The sequence below is a fragment of the Phymastichus coffea genome, unplaced genomic scaffold (assembly GCF_024137745.1).
Source record: "Phymastichus coffea isolate CEN01 unplaced genomic scaffold, Cenicafe_Pcof_1.1 PCOF00143, whole genome shotgun sequence".
NCBI lineage: Eukaryota > Metazoa > Arthropoda > Insecta > Hymenoptera > Eulophidae > Phymastichus > Phymastichus coffea.
Window position 1 is genome coordinate 280,813 of NW_026706954.1, and position 22,507 is coordinate 303,319.

The window sequence follows — 22,507 nt, forward strand, 5'->3', positions numbered from 1 at the left end:
ATATATTCTGAATGATGTCAGAAAATTTGCCAACCAATTCTTATATGAATCTGTTTTCACAAATTTGAACATTACCCGGTTGGAAATATCCACTAGGATCCCACGTATAGTTTCCCACGTGGGTATTTCCAATCAGGTATAATCTATGTTAAATTAAACTTTTTCACTTATTTTGTTATAGCTAACCAACTATAGAATTATTATACATAAAGCATTAATTTATACAACATTAATCCTACATATTTATGCTTAAAACATGACTGCAAATAATACTTATTATAATTATTCAATAAAAAATGTATGTTGTAAATTATTATAGATTTTTCTACGAGTTTTGTAAGCAACCAGCTATAGCGACCGAAGCGACCAAAGCAACAAAAAGAGCAACCGTAGGTAGACGGACGCAGGTCGCTGTTTATTTGCCAGGGATGCGCTTATTAAATATATAACATGTATAATAATTTGTAAAAATGGAAATGTACCGTTAATAAATCGTTTTGAGAATATAAGACATTATGCTATCTTTTGAAATTATCAGTACAAATCGGTAATTTTATAACCACCTGTGATACTGAAAGAAATTTTGTCGTATTAAAATTTGGTGGAAAGAAAAAGAAAATGAATAGAAATAAAATAGAGGAAAAGACTATCTATCATACTAATATAAGATTGGAGTCATAAATAACACAGGCCGACAGAATTTGACAAAAATATTTTACCAAGAACCCGAGTATAGTTTTCCGAAGGTTTTTTGCGCGCTGAATCCGAATCCGAGGTCAGAATTACTCTGGTGGCTCCGGTTTTCGAGATATCCTAACCTTAAGGTGCAAAAAACGCGATTTTTGCCTATATTTGAGGTTATGTAGCAAAAAAAAAGAAATTTTTTTTCAAAAAACTGTGTACATCAAATTAAAGTATGAGTTTTCTTCTTTCAAATGCCGTTGAGTATGCTCGGATATCTTTTTTTTTCACGAAGTTACACAAATTTGAAAATTTCAAATTTTATGAATTTAAAAAGCACCACATCATTCAGCCCAAGCTATCTAACAAGTAACCATATTAAAGAGCCACTCACCAATTTAAACCAAACTTGGAAATATGACAAAACACTAAAAAATATTGTGAGCATCGTGCTTCTATTTACAAAATGCTCTCTTACGGGTAGAAACCACCCCTGCCAACCCCTAAACAGGCTCACCCACATAACCCTGGGTAGAGCAAGTTTAATTAACTGCTTTTTGATAAAAAAACTCATTTTCTAATCACAGGTATGCGTACTAATATGATCTAGATAGGCCTCATCCCCAAATACCTCCTCAACCCTTTAAAACCAGCCCTCCCAACCCCTAAGCAGGCACACCCACATGACGCTGGGTAGAGCAAGTTAGCCAAGTGCTTTTTATTTCAAATTTGTGTAACTTCGTGAAAAAAAAAGATATCCGAGCATACTCAACGGCATTTGAAAGAAGAAAACTCATACTTTAATTTGATGTATACAGTTTTTTGAAAAAAAATTTCTTTTCTTTGCTACGTAACCTCAAATATAGGCAAAAATCGCGTTTTTTGCACTTTAAGGTTAGGATATCTCGAAAACCGGAGCCACCAGAGTAATTCTGACCTCGGATTCGGATTCAGCGCGCAAAAAACCTTCGGAAAACTATACTCGGGTTCTTGGTAAAATTTTTTGTCGGCCTGTGTAATCATTACTATTGAGTATGTAAAGTTTAGTGTTGTATAATAGTATAATAGGTTTATCGATCGTAGGTTGAACTAATCTTTTGGATAATTTATCTTGAAATGAGTAACAGTTCATCGGTTTTTGTGAAAAAAATGGGTGAAAGTTTTATTTTTATTCATGAATGAATATTGATATTTGTAGTCTATTTTAAATAGCATGACTAATTATTCGTGCCCATTAGAATCTCCAAATTGGCATGTAAAAGGTTCAAATAATGCAATAAATAGCATAAAAACATAAAAGAAAGAGCGCGCGAAGTGCGTTAATAACACTAATCTTACCCTAAAAAAATGACGTATAGCCTATCATCCAGCGTTGTAATTGGTTGATGCTAAAAAAGAACGCAAAATTTCGAATTTCCTTATACTTTTAAAACGTGGATAATAGTCTGCAAGTATATGTAAATATGTCGTTAATAAATCTTTTTGAGAACATAAGACTTTATGTTTTGAAATTATCATTACAAATCGTTAATTTTATAACATCTGTGATACTCAAATTAATATTGTTTTAAAATTTCATTGAAAGAGAGAAAGTGAATAAAATAAAATAGGGGGAAAATATTTTTATCTTGTGTGCATTACAAATTAAGAAGTATGCGGACAATGGAAACTAATTATCAGAATATTAATTCCGTTAAATTTGAAGAATATTCATAATGTTAAATCTATTACTCAAATTAATAATTGGAGCTATCATCACTGCTATTAAGTATGTAAAGTTTAATATGTTTTATAATAGTATAATAACTTATCGAACTTAGGTTGAATTAATCTTTTGGACAAATTATCTTGAAATGAGTAAAAGTTCATTGATTTTTGTTAAAAAATGGGTGATAATTCTATTTTTATTCATTAATGAATATTGATCTACATACGTAGTCCATTTGAAACTGCATGACTTAGTCGTACCCATTAGAATCTTCAACTTGGCATGCAAATAGTTTAAATAATGTAATAACAGAAAAACATTTCGAAAAAAGAGCGCGCGAAGCGCGCTAAATAACGCTCGTTTTTTAAATAAATCATGATAATTGCCAGGTTATGTAGAAGCTTTCTTGTCGGACAACGGATATCAGACGTGTACAGAGATTACCATCGTATGTTGAAAACAAATCGTTTGTTTAACAACTGGGTGTGTTCGTAATTGCGCAGGAACAATGATAAAAAATATAGGTTTCATATATTAACACTAATAGTCCAATAATATACCATTGAATTATCTTTTTTCACCATGGTAAACGTCTGATGGCCGATGTCCGATGTCTCCTTCATGTAGAAAATTCCATATACAGATGTAAATTTACATTGAAACAAAAGAATGCCACTACAACCTCGTTTACTATTACTATAATCGTCACTGTGTAGCTAAAATCGCACGTAATTGGAACAGGTTGTAATGAAAACAATCGATTAATAGCAAAACAGGTGGTGTATTTCATAAAGCATCATTAAAATACATAATATGTGAATGAAAACATTTGCGTATATTTTCGATTAATAATAACGTCATGTTGTATGATGAAATGAACATAAAATTCGCCTACAACTGTCTTATGTCTCGAGTTTCACCTAAAAATATAATATTCAAGCAATGCGCTCATGCAATGACAAATCATCCTGTTATTTCAGTATCACGCTATCAAATTTGACAGTAACATTGAAACTTATTGAAAATTTTTACTTCTTCGTCCGAGCAAATACAACTGAAGGAATCCAATTTTTTTTTTACTTTCTAATCTGGTTGGCTTTTCATGTTATTCACTCAACGGTATAAGGTGCTTATCCAGAATGTAAACTGATGCATAAGTCTAATTAAGTCAACTTACGCTTCTAATAACCGGCTCAAAAATGAAGCTCGTAGCAAAAATGCCGATTTCATTTTTAAGAAGTTAACGAGTATTTTTTCAAGTTACTTTTCAAAATATATTGATTTACATTTTCATCAAGCTTTTTATTATCGTAGTAGTATTTCAAAACAATTGAAATGACATTATTTAAGAAAAACTCTCACAAGTATAATATAATACCACGTGACAGGATGCTTTCCATTTTTAATACTTAATCAATTGTTTTTGATTTTTGAACAACCGCTCTCATGCAGTTTCACAAATGACTCTTCAAATCGGTACAATCAGGTCTTACGTTCTTCACAATTGACGTACTAGAAAAAAAATCTCATAAAAATACATACATTTTTCAATGAAATTAATTACAAAGAAAAAAAGAATTTAGCGAATTAATCAATAAACGTACCATCACCCAACACATAATAATTACGTCGTGAACCGTCCTATTAGAGGAGCTTTTCCCATTCATACAAAAAATAGCTTGCAACAAGTTTATTTTGAATAATGAATCTAGTGACAATCATTTCATAATCTTATTGATTGCATTTTATAATTAGTTAGTACGATTTTTTATATAGTAATGTATTTCTTAAAAGATTCATTCATGATCTCTCCCGGTTATATGCAGATGTGAATACATTGAAACAAAAGAATGTCACTACAATCTCTTTTACTAATACTAATCATCACTGGTTAGCTATAATAGTTTCAGAGCTGTGCACCAGGATGTATAAAAATTAATTGAAAAACTCATTTATCTCGGTCTTCCATTAACTTAAAAGTTGCAAATATGTTCGATACCATTTAAATTATTTCAATTCAAAAATGGATTATTATTCATAAAAGCAAGCATAACATCTGAATTATCAAGACGAAACTATGAGTCTCCTAAAAATATTTATTACCTTAAAAAAATTATAATTACGTGCTAATTGTAAAATCAAGTATTTCATTAACTAGAATTTAATTCAATTATAGTTAAATGTTGAGTGTAAATGGCATCCTCCAAGATCATATCATATCATTTTTGCCGAATTGCCATGTAAGATGTCATAAAGCTTTGCCAAAAATATTCAGTATATGTAGGTACTTGCTTTATTTTCATATTTCAACATAGTGATTTAATAAGATTTTAGCGATTCTTTCTTACAAAAATTACTGTTAATAGTGGACAGTTACAACTATATTAACATCGAAAAATTATTGTTTATATAACGGTGAACTAATTTACACTGATCCAATAGGAATTAAAGTAAATGTCTCAGAAAATGTTGTGCTGTGTCAAATGGTTCGGATGTGCGTGTATATGTGTAAATAAATTTAATGTCAAGAGCAACTATCGATTTCTCTTATAAAAATGCGAAAAATATAAAGAAAATAATTATTTAAAAACAGTTAAATTGCATTTTGATTTATTTAGTATATTAAAAAATAAGCAAGTACCGTGTGACGCAGTTTATACATAAAATATGAATATCTTGGTAGAATAATTACTTGCGATAAATTTATGTTTTTGCAATGTCCATAGGACATGCTCCCGAAGGATTAACCTGAGGGTTGACTAATGGTGCACCACCGGGGCTCACAATAGTAGGCGGGATCGCTGGCTTGATAAATCTGTCCGATGCACGTCTACTAGTTGGTGCTAACACATGACCCTACAAATATAATTTACTTGCCTACACTACAAGTCAATTATTTCAAATTGCATAAGAATTTGAACTTACTCCTGAAGGAGGAGATGAGCTGGAAAAAGGCAAGTTAGTAATTGTTTGTCCACATGCATAACAGCGATTGGTATTTAGATTTTCTCGAGATGCTGAACCAACTAAAATGTTTCCTGTAAAATTGTTGCCGTTTTATGAACTGCTTGATTCATTTTTAGCATAAACAAGATATAAAAGTAATATACCAGGACTGAGTGGTCTAGAACAACTTGGTGAAGGATTGTACGGCACTGGACTTGAAACAGTTCGTCCTCTAATACCTACACCAGACATCACAGTTTCATTATAATGGCGTTCTTCCTCCATTTCCAAACTGGAAATAAGCAATGTATTAATAAATTATTTGACTGAATAACATTTTATTCTGTTGCCTTAAGTTCATTGAAACCAATAATTACCTAGATTCTGACTCTGACAAATGTCTACATAAAGCTTCACGGCGTTCAACTTCCAGTTGTAACTTTCTTTGAAGCCTGAGATTTTCTTCTCGAATGTTTTTTTCCTCGTTGACATATCGTTGCATCTTCTCAGTATCTAGAATATACAATGATATGACTTTAAGCTAAAATTAAGATGTAATATGATTCATGCACAAACTTATTGGTTCATTATTCAAACTATAAAATATTTAAATATCAAACTTAAAGGCAATAGATATTTTGACTATTTTGCTATAATCAGCAATCAGAAAAAAGGCACATTTCTTTTAATTCTTACTGATGCAACAAGAAATTCATCATTTTCATCAGCAATCGTTTTGTAATTATATTAATTTCTTTTAATAAGAGTTACCCAAAGATGATTACATACTAATGCCAAAACATATCAAAAGAATTTTCTCCTCAAAATAGGATTTCTTTTTAATTTGTGCAACAAATTATGCTTATTTCAATAATATAAACAAAATATAACAAACATGAAAATATAGATATATTCATTGAAATATCTCAGTTCCTGATTATTAATGAACTTGTACTCTTTTCGATTTAAAAATTAATCTAGCTTGAGGATATCTCGAAACTATAATAGACACAGAATATAACTCCCTAAAGGTAAATTGATCCAATTAATCAATCAAACAATATGAACATACGCTCTTGCTGAGATATCAGCAGTGTATGCCTCAAGCGTGCAACTTCACTTCTCAAATTTTGTATGTGTGTACTAAGGTTAGCAGCTGTATCTCCATTATTCATGTCTCTTGGTGAGGTAGGATCTGATACTGGTTGATCTAATTTAATTTGAAGAGATCTTTTTTCTGCCTCTAACTTATCCATTCTTTTCCACAGTTTATTCACTAAAGCTTCTTGTTCTTGTTCAAGGGTATTTTCTAATTCTACCTTCTCTCTTCGTAGCTGCTCTAAATTACTTTGTTTAGCTAATGTTTCAGCCTCCAATTTCTCAATTTTTCTCATTAATTTGTTAACAAGACATTCTTGTTCTTGCTCCAAAGTTTGTTCCAACCGACATTTTTCTTGTCTTAATTGATTCAACTTTCTCGACAGATCATTTGTCAAACACTCTTCCTCTTGTTCATAATGGTGGGCTAGAGTTTCTTTTTCTTTTTTTAGTGCTTGAATTTTTTTGAGCAATGTGTTACTGATAAATTCTTCTTCTTGTTCTGCTTTTGCTTGCTGAAAGAAAATAAATTATAACAATATATCATCAAGAAGACTGAAAGAGTTAAGGAATTACAGTGAAGCCTCAACTAATTTTTTAAAGCATTCTCTTGAAATGAACAGACCAGAGTGGCCTGTGCAACAAAAAGCATAATAATCCAACCAAAATATAAATCTTAAAAAACAAACAAAAAGGAACTTGGAAATTCCCTAATCATAATGGCAATCCTTTAGAGAATACGTAATAAAGTTGGTTTAGATAGCCGGCTGAATAGATGATCGGCTAGCGAGTGACGGAGGGGCTGGAGAGTATAGATAGATAAAAAAAAGAAGCTTGAGCAGAGGGAAAATTGCCGATAAATCGTTGTTGCTCGAGAAATGGATTAAGCAAAGGAGACTTACGATAATAACGGAGGCTTGTCGGAGATTGCGATTCTCCTCCTGTAGAGCTTTCACGCGCAGCTTGTAAGTTTCGAGCTCGACCTTGAGCACGCGGTTATGCTGTTGTAGAGACTCGATCCTCTTCTGCAATTGTTCGCGGGTCACCGGCGATGGTGGCATCATAATCGGGCCCCCGTCGATTGAGCTCGAGTCGCTCTCGGATGCGCTATCACGGTCAGCCATTTTTGCGCGCACTTCCAACTAGCTGCAGGTATTATCTCCAAATCTTCAACTGTTCCCAATCGGAACTCCAACTACTCGACCCGGAGTCTACTCCTCGGCAAAGCGGAGTGCGTGCGACGGAACAGCGAGCTCAAGCCCAGAGCAAAAAGTGGGCGCAGTGCTGTACTCGGAGACTGAGGATGGCGCAGCGCACCAAGCTGGTATGCAGGTTGGGTTGGCCGTATCTACGACCAGCGAGCTGCGAAACCGAGCAGCGGCTCAAGGAGCTGAACCGACTAGCGAGTGGCAAAGTAACAGGCACTCCAATTCTCCGATCGCTGACGCGGTGACGAATGCCGGCGACCGGCAAGTTGCGAATTGGAAGCACCGCCGCGGCGGCTCTCACCACTATCTACTCAACTCGGAACTACCGAGAGGTGGCTTGCTCCGGCAACAACGAGGTCGCCGCTCCAACATGTGCTCTCTCCTCAAGACAGGTTTCCGTATAACTTTCTCCTCTGCCGCTTTCCTATAGAGGGAGGGACGAAGGACAGGCTACACAAATTTCCACGGGCTACGCCATGGATACTATATAAGTATCCATGAGCTACACAGTCGACTACGATTTGAATCAGCTGTTTCTACCACCGACTATATGTTTGCTGTTTGAATATTATTATTATATATACCTATGGCATTGCGCCTGGACATTATTTCGCAACCCGCGAAGTTCAAAAACCGAATTACTTTCGAAGACTGAGTATCAATGACAACTAACGAGGGTTAGGTCAAAGGCTTATTTCAGCAAGTTGTGCCTCCACAACTTATCAGTAAAGGACCCATTTCATGTCACTTCTACTCGATCGTTAAAAATAATTTGGATTTTGAACGATACGAGTGGTGTATATATAATTCCCATATCACGTATGTGATCTCCTATCACCCACCGTTTTACTAGCGGGGTTATTGCCTTTCAAAAGTACCATTATTGGTATTTCATTTCCTATAATCTCACTTTGAATATATGTTATAATAAATTCAAAAACTTGATATAGGTATACCCAATTCAAGCAATTAGACAGTAAACGATATATCTACTTTTCTCATTCTAAAAATGACCAATTTTCAAAAGGCACGCGAAATTTTGTTCATATTGAAACTTTTCTTCATACTCAGCTAAAGTCTTAGAAAAAAAACAAATTTATTTAAATACATCTTAATAGAAAGAATTTAATTATTTTTAATTTTCTAATTAAGTTTCAGTGAAACGAGTTATAGATAATCGCACCATTAGAATCCACACTGGGAGCGATATACAAGAATCAACATTTGCAGGAAAACTGAAAACAGATTCAAATGGCCAAAGATATCCTTTTGAAAAAACAATCACTGGTTCATTTCGATACAGAAGCAGCAAAATTGAAGTTGAAATTCCCTATTATCAACAACAAATCATTCTTATTAGAGCATTGAATATTTAATATGACTAGCAAATTTGTGTACGTACCGCAGCAATACGCAAGCTATATGTTAACATCATTTTCAGTTTGATTCTTGCTACATAACGTGCATTAACTAAAACCAAATTAATGTATATATTCCTTTTATGATATGATAGCATAGTGACAGCTATAGATAGTATAGTTGTATTGTATATACCATATAGCAGTATACCATATAGTATTGAATGAGAAAAATATTCATACGTACTTTTTACTTCTGCCTCATCTTTTAATTTTTTATACTTCCGTTGAAGTTTAGCATATCGAGCAAATTCATCTACCATAGATATGTTGTTCATTTCTTTTTTTAATGCAATCAATTCTTTGTGAATAGTTTTATCATAATTTGATTCAAAGTAACACCATGCTAATACCTTCAAAAATAAGATATATTATAAATATAAAGATTCTTATTGAAATGTTTCAAGAAGAGTTTTATTTATAACTTACAAGTTGTACAAGGTATGCAGCAATACTATCGAACAAACAATTCAAAGTTGACGAGATAAATAGAAAACTCATTTTAGTGAAGTTATATTGCAAGTTTCTCATTCATGAAAAGATAATTTCTATTAATTTCTAATAGTTTTGGAATTAAATGTTTCAGGTTATGTCAGTAAAATGAAACACTTTTATATTTGTACAATGTAGCATTCAACTACCGTCTTGAAATTTAGTCGAAATTTGGCAATAAACAATTTCTGATAAGTATAATTATTACCTATAAAATTTAGTTGTTTCGTATATATACCTATACAACTATTACAATTTATACAAACACAACCTTTAAGCATATATATACCTATATTAGCATCGGCAGGTCATTTGTATTCTGCATATTCTACAATCTACAGTAGGTAAAATTTTCATGCATGTTATATGGATATATGGACCCAAATTTGACCTAACAAACAGAATTGAGAAGTGACTATTTACTCCACTAACTTAAATTTACAAGTCATGCACAAAATTAAAAATAACAGCACTTCTATTTTCACATCAGAAGCAACTACGATATCTAAAACCCTTGATCTCATAAAATTGAGACATCAACAAAGTTATGATCTTCTTAGACTCCCAAAATATACTCTTGGCTCTAGAAAATTATAATTCTGCAAAAACAAAAAATACTATGTACATAATCCTTGAAATAAGAGAAAAAATATACCAACTAATCGAACAAAACATCACTTTACAGTTATGCTGGATCCCAGCACACTAAAATATCACAGGTAATGAGATGGCGGATGCTCTGATTAAAAAAACTATTAAAAAAGAAACAAATAAAAGTTAAATTCCCATACTTAGATATATTTAAAAAATTCGATTATCCGATTGTTTTCAATTATCTTAGCTCATTAATCGATTAGTCGATTGTAATAGAGTTTGATAATCGTTTGTGTTCGTTTGATTAGGCTCTCTCCAGAATCCAGAAAAGATCCGAGGGTCAGAAAACCGCGCGGTGTTTTGCTGCAGTCCGCTGTTTATTTGCTTTGTTTCAATTCCGTACCAACAATAGTTAAAAGCAATCTGGCAATAGCGTTGTAATATGTCGGGGTCGGAACATGTAAACACAGTTGATTAGAAGAAAAAAATATATAAATAAAAATAATGTTGATCTATAAAACTACACAAAATAACAATAGCAATGAAAAAAGTGAATTTAGTAAATTAATTAGTTATTTTCTTCTAATCAACTGTGTTTACATGTTTTGACCTCGACATCTCACAACGCTATTGCCAGATTGCTTTTAACTATTATTAGTACAGAATTGAAACAGAACGAAACAGCGGACTGTGGTAAAATACCGCGCGGTTTTCTGACCCTTGAATCTTATCTTTTGTGATAATTAATCGCCCATCACTGCTATAGCACTGCTAACTGCTAGCTTTAGATTTACAAAGCACAGTCAAAATGAAGCAAGCAGGTCCAATGTCCAATGACCAATAAATGTAGAAAAGTTGATTTACACTGACACCTGGTGATGGCATGGCAAAGCCTAAGCCCTAAGCATTGCACGCCATTAAATATAAGATAGGAAAGTATCAAGAAAAAAAGTTTTACTCAACAATCTCAACATTCTCAACATCAAGATTCAAATTGTCATGTCATTACTCATTATTCAAGTTTAATATGGTTATGGCTTAAGTCTAGCTGTAATGTGACAGCAGATAAAGCCAGTTATAAACGAAGAAGAATAAGAAAACGCGATGCGACGGCGGATGGCGTGATCTTAGATTTTCCTATAGATTCTGATATTTTTCGGTTCATTATTAAAAAACTGATTTTACAAGAAAATGAGTGATTTGGAATTGGATTTTGACAGTGATCACGAAGTTTCTGAAAAACACTCTGAACTTATTGAAGCAGTTAGACAACTCAACAAAGGGCAAAGGTTTGTCAAAAATTTTAAGGTTATGAAATGAAATATTATTTGTATATAGGTAGAAAAGAAGTCATTATTCACATGAGTATATTTCATATTATAGTAATATATTAAGATAATATAACTTTTATTCAATTTGTATTAATATTTTATAAAATATTAGAATGGAATTTAAGCTTACAATTGTATTTTCTCAAGGATAAAAAAATTGGAGCAATATGAACATAGTTTGGAAATTTCTGAATATTCAACATTGAAGAGTGCTACAGAAAATCTAGATCAGGATGCTCTTGGCATCAGTAAAAAAAAAATTAAAGCAAAACTCAAATTGGCTCCTTTGGAACGACCAGATGCGGAAAGAGTATGTAACATTGTTTAAATTGGTATTTGATAGATTTTATAATGATATGAACAATATTGTCAGATAAAACGTACAGTAGGATTTGAAAATACAAAGAAAGAACTAGGCAAGTGGACTGGTATAATAGCTAGGAATCGTACAGCAGCATGTGTCAGTTTTCCCTTGAGCCAAACCTCCATGAAATTAGAGGGCACAAATGAATATGTTAAGCGTTTTCGTCTTCAATCAGAACTACAAAAAAAAATGGCTGAAGTTGAAAAAAATGATGATATTGAAAGAACTGAAGATGAGTTTCCTTTGACATTACAAGAGATACTGGAGCAAAGACGAGAAGCTGCCAAATTTAGAGCTCAGCAGGTTTGTCTTACAAAATAATTAAATTTGATACATTTTATGTCATTGGTTTCAGTTTGAATTTTGTTATCTGTGTTCAGAGTTACAAAGCAGCAAAAGCAACAAGACAAAACAAAATTAAGAGTAAAAAGTATCACAGAATACAGAGAAAAGAAAAGATAAAGAAAGCTCTAAAAGAGTTTGAGGAGTTGCAAAAAACTGATCCACAAGCAGCATTGGAAAAATTAGAGCAGTTGGATAGAGCAAGAGCTGAGGAGCGAATGTCTTTGAGACATAAGAGTACTGGACAGTGGGCAAGAAATAAACAAGTTAGAGCTAAATATGATAAAGAGGTACTAATCTTATTCATTCTTGATTTTATTTTGACGATTGCGAAACAATATATTGAATTCAACCACCTTAAAAAAACTTTCTTAGAGCCGGCTAGTATTAGCAGCACAATTATCTATCAACAAAGAGTTGACTCGAAAGGTCAAGAAAGATGAGGACAGTGAAGATGATGATGACGAGAACAATATGTTACTTCAACAGACAAATGATGACAATGAAAATCCATGGATGAAACCTGTAAAATGTCAATCGGAAATTGATGATTTCATCAGTGGATATCGTAAATATTGGGATAAACAAAATCAATCACAAAACAAAAGTAATCAAAATGAAATTCAACTGGATAAGAGTGAAAATGAGACTATATCGATTAAAAAAATATTTAAAGAGTTTGATATTCAGGGTGTACCAGAATATGAAAATTTAGTAGAAGACAGTCAGAATAATGATGCGAGTAAGAGTAATAACATGAGAAGCTTAAAAAAATTGTCTAAGGATAAGCTTGGATTAAAGTCAACTATAAATAAAATAAAAATTATGAAATGTAAAAATATAGTGCCGGTAGGAACGTCACATTGGTCGGTTTCCCCCTTTGATTTGGCGGTTGACAATGATAAAAATCGCGATGAAAATTATTCTAACGAAATTGACATAGATGAAATGTTCGATTCTATCGATAACAAGATGCAAGATAAAATTACTCAAAAACTTGGTAGAATAAAACGTGAATTGGAACGTGAATATAAATACGAAAAAAAGAAGAAACGAACAAAGATAGAAAATGAGATGGATGACGTTGAGAAACTTGGGTTGAAGGGGCCGCATATTTGTAAACCTCTAATTACTAAACCAATTAAAGAAACGACAAATTTAAAGCCAGCAAACGAAGACCCCGTAATCGAACAGGTAAAAAACATTAGCGAGTTGAACAAGCGAACGACATTGCAAACAAGTAAAATAGAAATAGATCCAAACAAATTTATAAAAATCAAAGCGAAGCATGTAAACACAAGGTTGCCGGACGAGCTCGGAGGAGAAGAGCAGGGCCTTGACGATAGTGAAACCGAAGATCAGTATCAGATTATCAGCGAAGCTTTTGCTGACGACGACGTCGTGGATGAATTTCGAAAAGAGAAAGAGGAAGAGGTGAGCTATTTTTATGGTTTGACTTGAAATATTGGTTGTCTCGAATGTGAACGGTTCTCATGATGAAAATTAAACTTTTGATTATCTAGATAAATAAATCGCAGCCGAAGGACATCGATTTTCGACTTCCTGGTTGGGGTAGCTGGGGCGGTAAAAATCTGAAGCAGCCGCAGCGCAAGAAGCGGCGCTTCATACTGAAGGTGCCCAAAGAGAACACCCGTCGCGACGAGAATAAAGGCGACGTGGTAATAATCGAGGAAAAGTGCCCCAAGATTAAGAAACATCTGGTCGGCGAATTGCCCTTCCCCTTCAGCAGCGTGCAAGACTTTGAGGCCAGCATCAGGGCACCGGTAAGCCGCGAGTTCGTACCCGAGAAAACCTTCAGCAAGCTCATTACGCCCAACGTCAAGACGAAAATAGGCAAAATAATCGAGCCGATGAGCGAGGACGTTCTCGTGAAGACTGATAACCTGAAAAGGAGAAAGAAGCCCGCTCAAAAGAGCGAGCGAATCAAGGGGAAGGCAAAACCTGCAAGCAAAGTTCGGCCAAAGGTCGTAAGGCAGCAGCAAAAGAGTGTTACTGCGTAGACGATTCACGTGGCTCTCTTGCAGTCGAGCTCGAATCAGTAATAGTTGAGACGGACCCTTGTCAATGAAGCTGCTGGGCGCAGCAACACTAAAAATGCAAATGTAAATATGCGAACAAATTGTTGTCATTGCAGTGTATCGTATCAATAAAAATGTTTGATTTGTTCATCCACGTCTACTCGCCTCCTGTTTGTTCAAGTTGCCAAAATTTGATAAGTTAAATTAGGCAGGAATGAGTTGGTTTTGCAGCTTGGCACTACAAAGCTACAAGTCGTTAGGAGGAGTCAGGTTTTGCGCTTTAGCAAAGCGAGCAAAAACGTAGCAAGAAAGTGATAATTTTATGCTCAAGTAGTCGCACGTGTCAAATTGAGTTGCGCAAAACTTGTTGCGGCTCAGCTGCGAGCTGCGGCTAGGCGTATGGGAGTTGCGCGAAGCGTAGAAGCTCAAGGGTCAAGCGAGGAACGCGACGGCGGAGCGCGCAATCAGCGCAAGGGGCGAGCCGATGATCTAAAATTAGCCTGCAATTAATAAGCGAGTCGCTGGTCTGGCGAAGTCGTTATCCGACAACTGCAGGCGCGGGCAGGAGGGTTTGGGCGGTCGGAGCGCGCGCTGGACGAGGACCACTCGAGGCGCGGACTGCAATCGAAAGCTCGAGGCGGATAGGTGCAAAGTGCACCAACTGCCGGGCCGCTTCGCGGACGCAGCGAGCGCGGCGGAAGGAGGGAGCGTGCGCGATTGCGAAGAGCGGAGCGTGAGCGCGCAGGGGGAGGGGCGGCCGAGCGGCCGTCGGACGTTATCGGCGCCCTCGCGCGCGCGCGCGCGCGCTCGCCAGTGCGACGTACGTTGCGTATACCTGTCTCTCTCTGGCGCCCGCGCTCGCCCGTCCGCGTTCTCCGCCTGGCTGACGAGTCGGCTGGCTGGCAGTATGCACGTGCGTGTGTGAGCGAGCGGATCGGCTTGCAGGCAGCCAGGCAGCTCAACGCGGCAGCGATCCGAAAGGCGGAAGCAACCCTCGGGCACGGCCACAGCTAGACCTCGAGCGCGAACGGCGCTCGGCAGGCACACCGAGCCAAGACTAAGGGCGGGCGCGCGCGCGGCGATGGCGGACCCCGAGAGCGCGGAGCCGATGATGGGCCAGGCGGCGGCGGCAGCGGCAGCAGCGGTGGCGGCGGCGGCGGCGGCGGCGGCGAAGGACGGCGCCGAGGCCGACAGCGTGCAGTTCTTCGAGGGCGTGGAGAAGCTCTTGGAGGTCTGGTTCACCAGCAGCGATGGCGGCGACGAGCAGCACGACCTGCGACGGATCCCCCGGTAAGTCGCGCCGCGTGCCCCGTGACCTTGGCTCGGCCGTCCCCCGTGCCGCGCTCTCCGCGGCGCGCCGCTCCAGCTCTGGCTGCACGCGCGCATTGATCCGCGCGCGCGGCCGCAGCCGCGTGTTTACCTCCCCTCGGGCCGGGCTCGCGGCTCGCGGCTGGCGGCTCGCGGCTGGCGGCTCGCGGCAGCGGCGCGTCTCTGCGGCGGCTCGCTCGCGTCCGCGGATGCTGCTAGCGCTGCACAATCGATAGCGCTAAATTTAGCTCCTGGAGCCGTGCACCCCGGGCAGCGCGCCAGCGGATCGATCGGCGCGTTGCTGCGGCCGCCCCGCGCGTGACGCAGCGCCACCCCGCCGGCCGCGCGCCCAGTGTGCCCTGATTGCGCAACAGCCGGTCGGCGATCGGGCGATCGGCACTGCGGCCGCCGGCTGGAATGTCCCGCGGCGGCAGATAAGCGCCGACATCCGGACTGGTCGCGTCTGCTGGAACGTGGGCGCTTATCTGGCCACGGACCTCACAGGTCGCCGCGACCCGCGCGCCTCCGATCGGTCGCGCGTGTCTGCCGGCGATCTGGCCGGCGTCACGTGCAGATAGAGTTCCCGCGGCGCTTATCGCGATCGCGATTAGCCGCACGCCGTCGAGCCGTGCCTTCATGGCTGCTTCCTGTTGCAGGCCCAAGTGGGAGTCGCTGCTGAAGATGGTGCGCTGCGAGATCATCAGCTTCTGCAGCAGCGAGGCCATCGACGCCTACGTGCTGAGGTGAGTCACGGGTCTGCAGGCGCACCGGGCGCCGCGGGCCGGGCGGACGGGCGACCGAGCGCCGGCCGGCCGGCCGCACCACGGCCGCCGGCCGGCCGGCTCTCGAACCTTCCCGGACGTTCGCGCCTGCCGTAGTGGAAAGTTACGGCGGACGCGGCGGCGCTCGCGACCGACTACAGCCGTCGCTTCTGATTGCAGCGAGAGCAGCATGTTCGTGGCGAAGCGCAGGCTTATCCTCAAGACCTGCGGCACCACCACGCCGCTGCAGTGCCTGGAGGCGCTGCTGGACCTCGTCGAGAGCTACACCGGCTTCGACAAAGTCGAGGTAAATACGAGGCGAGCGATCGATGCGCCCAGCGGTGCGCCGCCGCGCTCCGGGCGCCGCGGCCTATTTTTAGCCCGGAGTCCGCTCGCCGTGCGAGCCCGCGCGAGCCCCGACTGGCCCTCGCGGCTATTTTCGCGCGGCGCGCTGCGGCCCCCGACGGACGCGAGCTGCGGGCGTCCGGCGCGCGGCGGCAGGCCCTTGACCCCTCGCGTCGACCGCGGAGGTGCCGCGAGGCAACCTGCTGCGCAGTGCGACCCGCGGACGCAGGGCGCTTGCGCTTGCGCGCCCCGCTCTGCTCTTGCGTAGTTGCCCGCAGCCTCCGCTGCGGCACGACAACCTATTGACCCACAACTGCGCTGCGTCCACGTGTCCGCGGCGCACCGCCGCGAGGCGCGCAACACTTGGTCGCTCGATCGATCGCGGATCACGGCCGCCGCGCCAGCTGCACCCACTGACGCTGCTCTGTTCGCGCAGGACCTGTTCTACTCGCGAAAAAACTACAAGCGAGCGGAGCTGCAGATGCCTCCGCACCGGGGCTTCGAGGAGGAGGTCGGCTTCCTGGACAGCTTCTTTCCCGGTAAGTGCGCGCCGCGCGGCTGCGAGGGGCGCCCCTCTCACGCTCTCGTCGCTGCGCAGACGGTGAGGCCTACTGCCTGGGCTCCGAGGACGCCGACTGCTGGTACCTGTACACGCTGAACCGCGACAAGCCGGCGCACGCGCGCGCCGGCCGCGAGCCCGACCAGACGCTGGAGGTGCTGATGACGGAGCTGGATCCCGAGGTCATGGCCATTTTCACGCGCGAGCTCAGCGCCTCGGCGGCCGAGGCCACGCGCAGGTCCGGCATCGACAAGCTGCTGCCGGGCATGACCATCGACGACTTCCTGTTCGAGCCCTGCGGCTATTCCATGAACGGCGTGTCCAAGAGCGTGAGTGTCGGTCGCGCGGCCGGCGGCCGGCGGCGCGCCGCTGCCCAGCGCTCACCCGCGCCTCTGCTTGCAGGGCTGCTACATGACCATCCACATCACGCCCGAGCCCGACTTCTCCTACGTGTCGTTCGAGAGCAACGTGCCCGCGGCCTGCTACCGGCAGGTCATCGAGCGCGTGCTCGCCACCTTTAAGCCGGCCAGGTTCGTGGTGACGCTGTTCGCTAACCGGGACTCGCTGGCGGCCGAGGTGCCACGCGAGCTCGAGCAGTCGGACGCCAGCCTCGGCGTCTTCGAGGCGGACTTTGTGCGCGACGACGCGCAGTACTGTCGTTTCAAGAACTACGACCTGAGCTGCGCCTTCTACTCCAAGTTCCCGAGCTGAGGGTTCATAGAGGCCTCGTCCGGCGCCGACGAGGCAAAAGCCGCCCCCCGACCCTCCTCCTCGTCCTCCTCCTCCTCCTCCTGCTCCCCCCGCTCCCCGAGGGCGGGCGGCTCGCCCTGCCGCCGCCCGCGCGAGGCCCGCCACGTCAGCCTCTCCTCCTGCGCGCTCGGCCAGCAGCAGCTCGACTGCCGCGCCAGCAGCCGGTCCACCTCGTCGCCCCAGCTGATGAGCCTCCGCTCCAGGTCCAAGGTCTACCGCAGGGCCTCGCTCAAGTCCCTGACCGGTACGAGCACGCCGCCGCTGGGCCAGTCGCGGGTCGTGCGGGTCCAGAGCCGCGGCAAGGCCGAGCAGCAGCAGCAGCAGCAGCAGCAGCAGCAGCAGCAGCAGCAGCAGCAGCACCAGCAGCACCAGCAGCGCGACAAGGAGAACAGGCTGTCGACCACCGCGCAGCCGTACCCCGCGCCCCTCCCTCGCCAGCCGCACTTTCAGCAGAGCGACCAGCAGCAGGCCAAGAGCAAAAACAGCTGCGCCAGCTTGCTGCCCATCCTCTCGCTGATACCGCACACCGTGGTAAGCTTCCAGTACCCCAGCCCCAAGATCAAGTTTTCCTGGTGGAGGAACAAGATCTCGTGAAGACACGCGTAGGCCAGTCCGGTCCGGCCCCTCTCTGTGCCCCGCCGAGTGGGCCGCCCCTCTAGTCCGCGTCGTCGCGCAGTGGCCTCCGACTCTGTCCGACCTCTATCCGACCCGGCCTGGTCGACCTCTCGTCCTGGCCCGGCTGTGGCCGAGAGCTCCGCCTGCGCTCGCCTCCTCGCGGCCCTTAGCTGTGCCGTCGCTCTTGCATTGTACTTTGCATGCCAAAGTAGTACGTGAACGTGTGTCTAGAGCCTTGTTTCTCCCTAGTAACTTCGCTTTGCTTACTCCGCGCAGTTCGCGGACCGATGCGCGGCGAACATGCGCAAACTGCAGAGCACGCTGCGCTCTGCAAATAACTGAACGGTCCAGCAGCTCCAGTCAACGGGTAGCCTCGGCGCTCGAGCCAAGGAGCAGGCCACCTTGTTTTGCTTTTAGCCGGCCAGCCTGTACGTACTCCTACGGTAATTCCCCGTTCGGATATCAACGATTATCTACTCGCAAGCATTCCAAAGCACCGACGATACCTCTCGCTGCGACAAATTCAAAGAGGTGCTCCGCCAAATCAACTTCACTTTGACGTTCCGTTTTCTATCGCACTTAGGCGCTCGCTTTCATTGACTTACGATCGTATTCTTCACATTCTTCTCCAAGCCCTCGAACAACAGACACGTGTATCATCGACAACGTTATGCGCGTCCAGTCAGACCTTGGAATCGCGATAACTTGACACCCCTTCACTGAGGCTCGGAAATTATATCAAACCTTAGTATAAGTCTCTCTTGGTCGTGTATACTTTCAGCTATCGTTTCGATTATTCGATTATTATATTTGCAACTTTCACGACCTTGTTGGACTTTGCTCGCCTCACTTTATCTTGCGGATGCTAATCAGGCAGGCATTGTGATCATCGAGAAAGGACATAGGGGACATACGTGTACTCGCGTGTGCGCCTATCTGTGTATGTGTGTGTGTGTATGTATGTGCGTGCGCGCGCGCATGTGTGCGGTAGTGATAGATCCAAGTTGTTATATTTATAATCAATGTTGGCTCGCTTCTTCTGTACATTACGATGTGCCAGTCAACGAATTAGCTTGAGAGGACAATTATTCAAGATTAATATCTATCGATCTTCTCCATCGATCAATCGGTAGACCTCTTCAAATCGTGTACTCTAAAACCCGCGTGGAAAATAACAAGGAGAAGAAGCGAACATTATAGGAGGGGGAGAAAGCGAAAATCGTCAAACGATCCAAATATTTTTATTTTTATTCTCCATTTCCATTTTCTCTTTTCATTAAGTACTTTGAAAATGTTTATTTTTTTATGTTTTAAACAATAAAAAACTGTTTCAAGATCATTTTCTTCTTTTATTTGATCTATCAATAAAAAAAACAACACCACACCTTCCTTTCAATCGGCACATCCTACACTATGAACGCACTCTCATCTCGTATCATAGAATTGTATTTGTCAAGCCAGTCGATGTCTGTTAACAATCAATGTATTTCATCGCGGATGGTGCTAATTAACTAATGCTAATGTATCAGAGGCCAATGTTGAATATAAGCGAAACTAGTTTACACAAACAGGGCTGAGCAGTTAAATTGACCGTCCGTGACAGTATAGTATGAAATTTCTCCAGTTTGTCGTGTCGCTATGTAGCCGCTGACTGTACACCACACATGCGCGCGCGCGCGCGCGCGCGCATACATCTATATATATATACACACATATATACATACATACATATATATATACACACACACACACACACACACACACACCCAGACACAAAATTATTATCCATTACTGACTACGCTGTACAAATCCAATTGTACAAATTTTATGGTTCAACAATGCTAACACGCTCGTGACAGAAACTCGAGAAAAGAGATTTCAAATTGACCAAACTAATGAAATTCTAAAGTAGCTTTGTGATACAATGATGCTTTTCTTTCAAATTTCTAGATATTCGTATGATATATATATTTCATTTCCAATCATCAATTTGATTGTTTCGCTGATTTGACGATAAAACTTGATGAAACTCGTTTGGCTTAAAAAAATCACTCCTAAACTACGTAGAATCGTAGAATATTATGTAAATAAATAAATATGAGTTTAAATAAATAGAAATATTTTTAATACTTCAAACAATGAACTGATCAACCTCAATAAGTTTTTCGCGATACTTGTATGACCGATAATAATATCAAGTATTGATATTATTACTAAAAGTTTAATCGTCAGTCGGTTGATTGTGAGTTTTAAAAACGTACAATAAAAACGCCGATGTTTTCAAAAGTACAAATTGTTATTCCCGTCATAGACAGGACTTATAATGTATAGTTATCCAATAAAATATATCAGAAGTACTTGCTAAATTTTAATACTTAAACAGAAGCAAATATATCTATCGTCACGATTTTTTTTTCTTTGAGAGATATACTACAACAATGGGTGAGGATTATATGTCCAGCTCTGCAAAGAATCAAGCAAGTTGTTGCGAGTCAGTGGCAAGACACACAGTATAATACCATAAATTTGACGAACAGTCTTCAAAAAATAGGCTACACTATACGAATATAATAGAATACATGTTAAACGTAGATTTAAATATTTCGATGTTGCATGGTAAGTCTGTCTTACTCACAATGTTTTCAAGTCACGCATACCAAATCGAGTAGAGAGATTGAAATTTCTCTTAAATTTTTTAGCTGTGTGAACGCTGCGCAAGCCACTCGACTTATTCCTTACATCCTTATCAATCAAACAATCTTTTCTTAATAAAATTCGCTGTACAATGTATCTGCTTTATATTCTATGCTATGTAAATGTTTAGCAATGAATACTTTGGCAGAGCCAAGTGTACTACTGATAAATTTCTGCAAATTCTATTTTCATATACAAATAGCGTGACAAATAAACAGAACAGGTGTATCCTTATATTTCTGCACAAATAATACTATTAGCTTGTAAATTAATTTTAAAACATTAACATTTCGTCGTTAATAGTTGAACTCGCGTAAATAATCATTCCGTGCCAAGATTTTTGAGATTTTTCAAGGATCGCGGTAAATAAATAACATAAATGAATAAGTAAAAAGTATACGAGAAAATGAAAAACAAAAGAATACTTCGAAAAAGACGCGAAAATGTCTTGATGCTTGGTCAAAAGCGATTAAATCATTGTGTTGAATTCGGCGGACTCATCTTTGTTGAATCGAACTCTCATACCTTGAAACATCGAGTTGATTTTCGATCCTAATCTTCTGTTGGTTCTTCCGCAAATAATATTCTGCTCTGGCGTGAGCGAGTCATTCATTTGTACTATGTCCAGAGCATTGCGAATGCAATCGAGGGCTGTCAATAAACGAGATTCGTCATTCAAAGAGTCCAAATAAATGAACGATTTTGTTGGCTATAGCCTGCTTCGTCAATCCAATTGTGATATACTTATATGTTTATGAGACAATTATTGTATGCGATCAGCTTATATAATCATGTGTGTATATACAGAATACGTTTACACGTATTTGTGCGTGTGCTGTTGTAACGTTCTAATTTCTGAATAAATTGGAGTATGATGAAAAGACGAAAGAGGTGCAATGACTTCAGAGTGTAAACTGATTGAACGTTGCGATATGGGCTATATGATTATTGATCGGGTGTTGGGTCGAGTGTCGGCATTGGGTTTACCTCGGCGAAGATCCATCTCGTCCATGTCTTTGTCGTTGAGTTTGGCGAGCTCCTTCCTGAAGCTAAGAGTGAGCTTCTTGCGCACGTAGTCCGCCTCTATCTCCTGCTTGGTTCTAGGTATTCGGAACTTGACGCAGCAACATATCGTGATTGTAACGGCGAGAACCACCGAGAGAATGATGCCGACGAATTGCCAGAGCCGCATGCCAACGATCTCTTCTTCCAGCCACTCGACCTCGCCGCCGCATTCCTCCGTCGCATTGCACA

At 41.2% G+C, this 22,507-nt stretch overlaps 5 protein-coding genes across 6 annotated transcripts; 3 read left to right on the forward strand and 2 right to left on the reverse strand.

Moving 5' to 3' along the window:
* Positions 1-3,137: 3,137 nt before the first annotated feature.
* LOC131672153 (coiled-coil domain-containing protein 6) lies at positions 3,138-8,547 on the reverse strand. 2 transcript variants are annotated; one of them, XM_058949186.1, is made up of 6 exons: positions 7,336-8,547; positions 6,408-6,948; positions 5,713-5,848; positions 5,500-5,627; positions 5,315-5,415; positions 3,138-5,245 (listed from the first exon to the last, which is right to left on the reverse strand). In XM_058949186.1, exons 1-6 carry the CDS (start codon positions 7,555-7,557, stop codon positions 5,093-5,095), a joined length of 1,281 nt encoding a protein of 426 aa, XP_058805169.1. In that variant the 5' UTR covers positions 7,558-8,547; the 3' UTR covers positions 3,138-5,092. The 2 variants fall into 2 exon arrangements, with proteins under 2 accessions (XP_058805169.1, XP_058805168.1); XM_058949185.1 differs by having other exon boundaries at positions 5,315-5,427.
* Positions 8,548-8,679: 132 nt separating this feature from the next.
* Positions 8,680-11,030, reverse strand: LOC131672133 (guided entry of tail-anchored proteins factor 1). The gene is made up of 6 exons (XM_058949148.1): positions 11,010-11,030; positions 9,760-9,797; positions 9,489-9,513; positions 9,247-9,412; positions 9,044-9,111; positions 8,680-8,971 (listed from the first exon to the last, which is right to left on the reverse strand). The coding sequence occupies exons 1-6, from the start codon at positions 11,028-11,030 to the stop codon at positions 8,789-8,791; spliced, it is 501 nt and encodes a 166-aa protein (XP_058805131.1). The 3' UTR covers positions 8,680-8,788.
* Positions 10,867-15,046, forward strand: LOC131672149 (U3 small nucleolar RNA-associated protein 14 homolog A). Its single transcript, XM_058949171.1, has 6 exons — positions 10,867-11,434; positions 11,624-11,786; positions 11,850-12,143; positions 12,221-12,472; positions 12,558-13,616; positions 13,706-15,046. The coding sequence occupies exons 1-6, from the start codon at positions 11,337-11,339 to the stop codon at positions 14,201-14,203; spliced, it is 2,364 nt and encodes a 787-aa protein (XP_058805154.1). The 5' UTR covers positions 10,867-11,336; the 3' UTR covers positions 14,204-15,046.
* A 120-nt stretch (positions 15,047-15,166) lies between these two features.
* LOC131672156 (S-adenosylmethionine decarboxylase proenzyme) lies at positions 15,167-18,056 on the forward strand. The gene is made up of 6 exons (XM_058949191.1): positions 15,167-15,511; positions 16,186-16,272; positions 16,471-16,597; positions 17,072-17,174; positions 17,234-17,523; positions 17,597-18,056. Exons 1-6 carry the CDS (start codon positions 15,303-15,305, stop codon positions 17,903-17,905), a joined length of 1,125 nt encoding a protein of 374 aa, XP_058805174.1. The 5' UTR covers positions 15,167-15,302; the 3' UTR covers positions 17,906-18,056.
* Positions 17,912-20,280, forward strand: LOC131672134 (probable serine/threonine-protein kinase fhkB; the record flags this gene model as incomplete). The annotated part of the gene is made up of 1 exon (XM_058949149.1): positions 17,912-20,280. A coding segment is annotated over one exon (627 nt), but the record flags the coding sequence as incomplete, so codon positions are not given.
* Between the last annotated feature and the right edge of the window lie 2,227 nt (positions 20,281-22,507).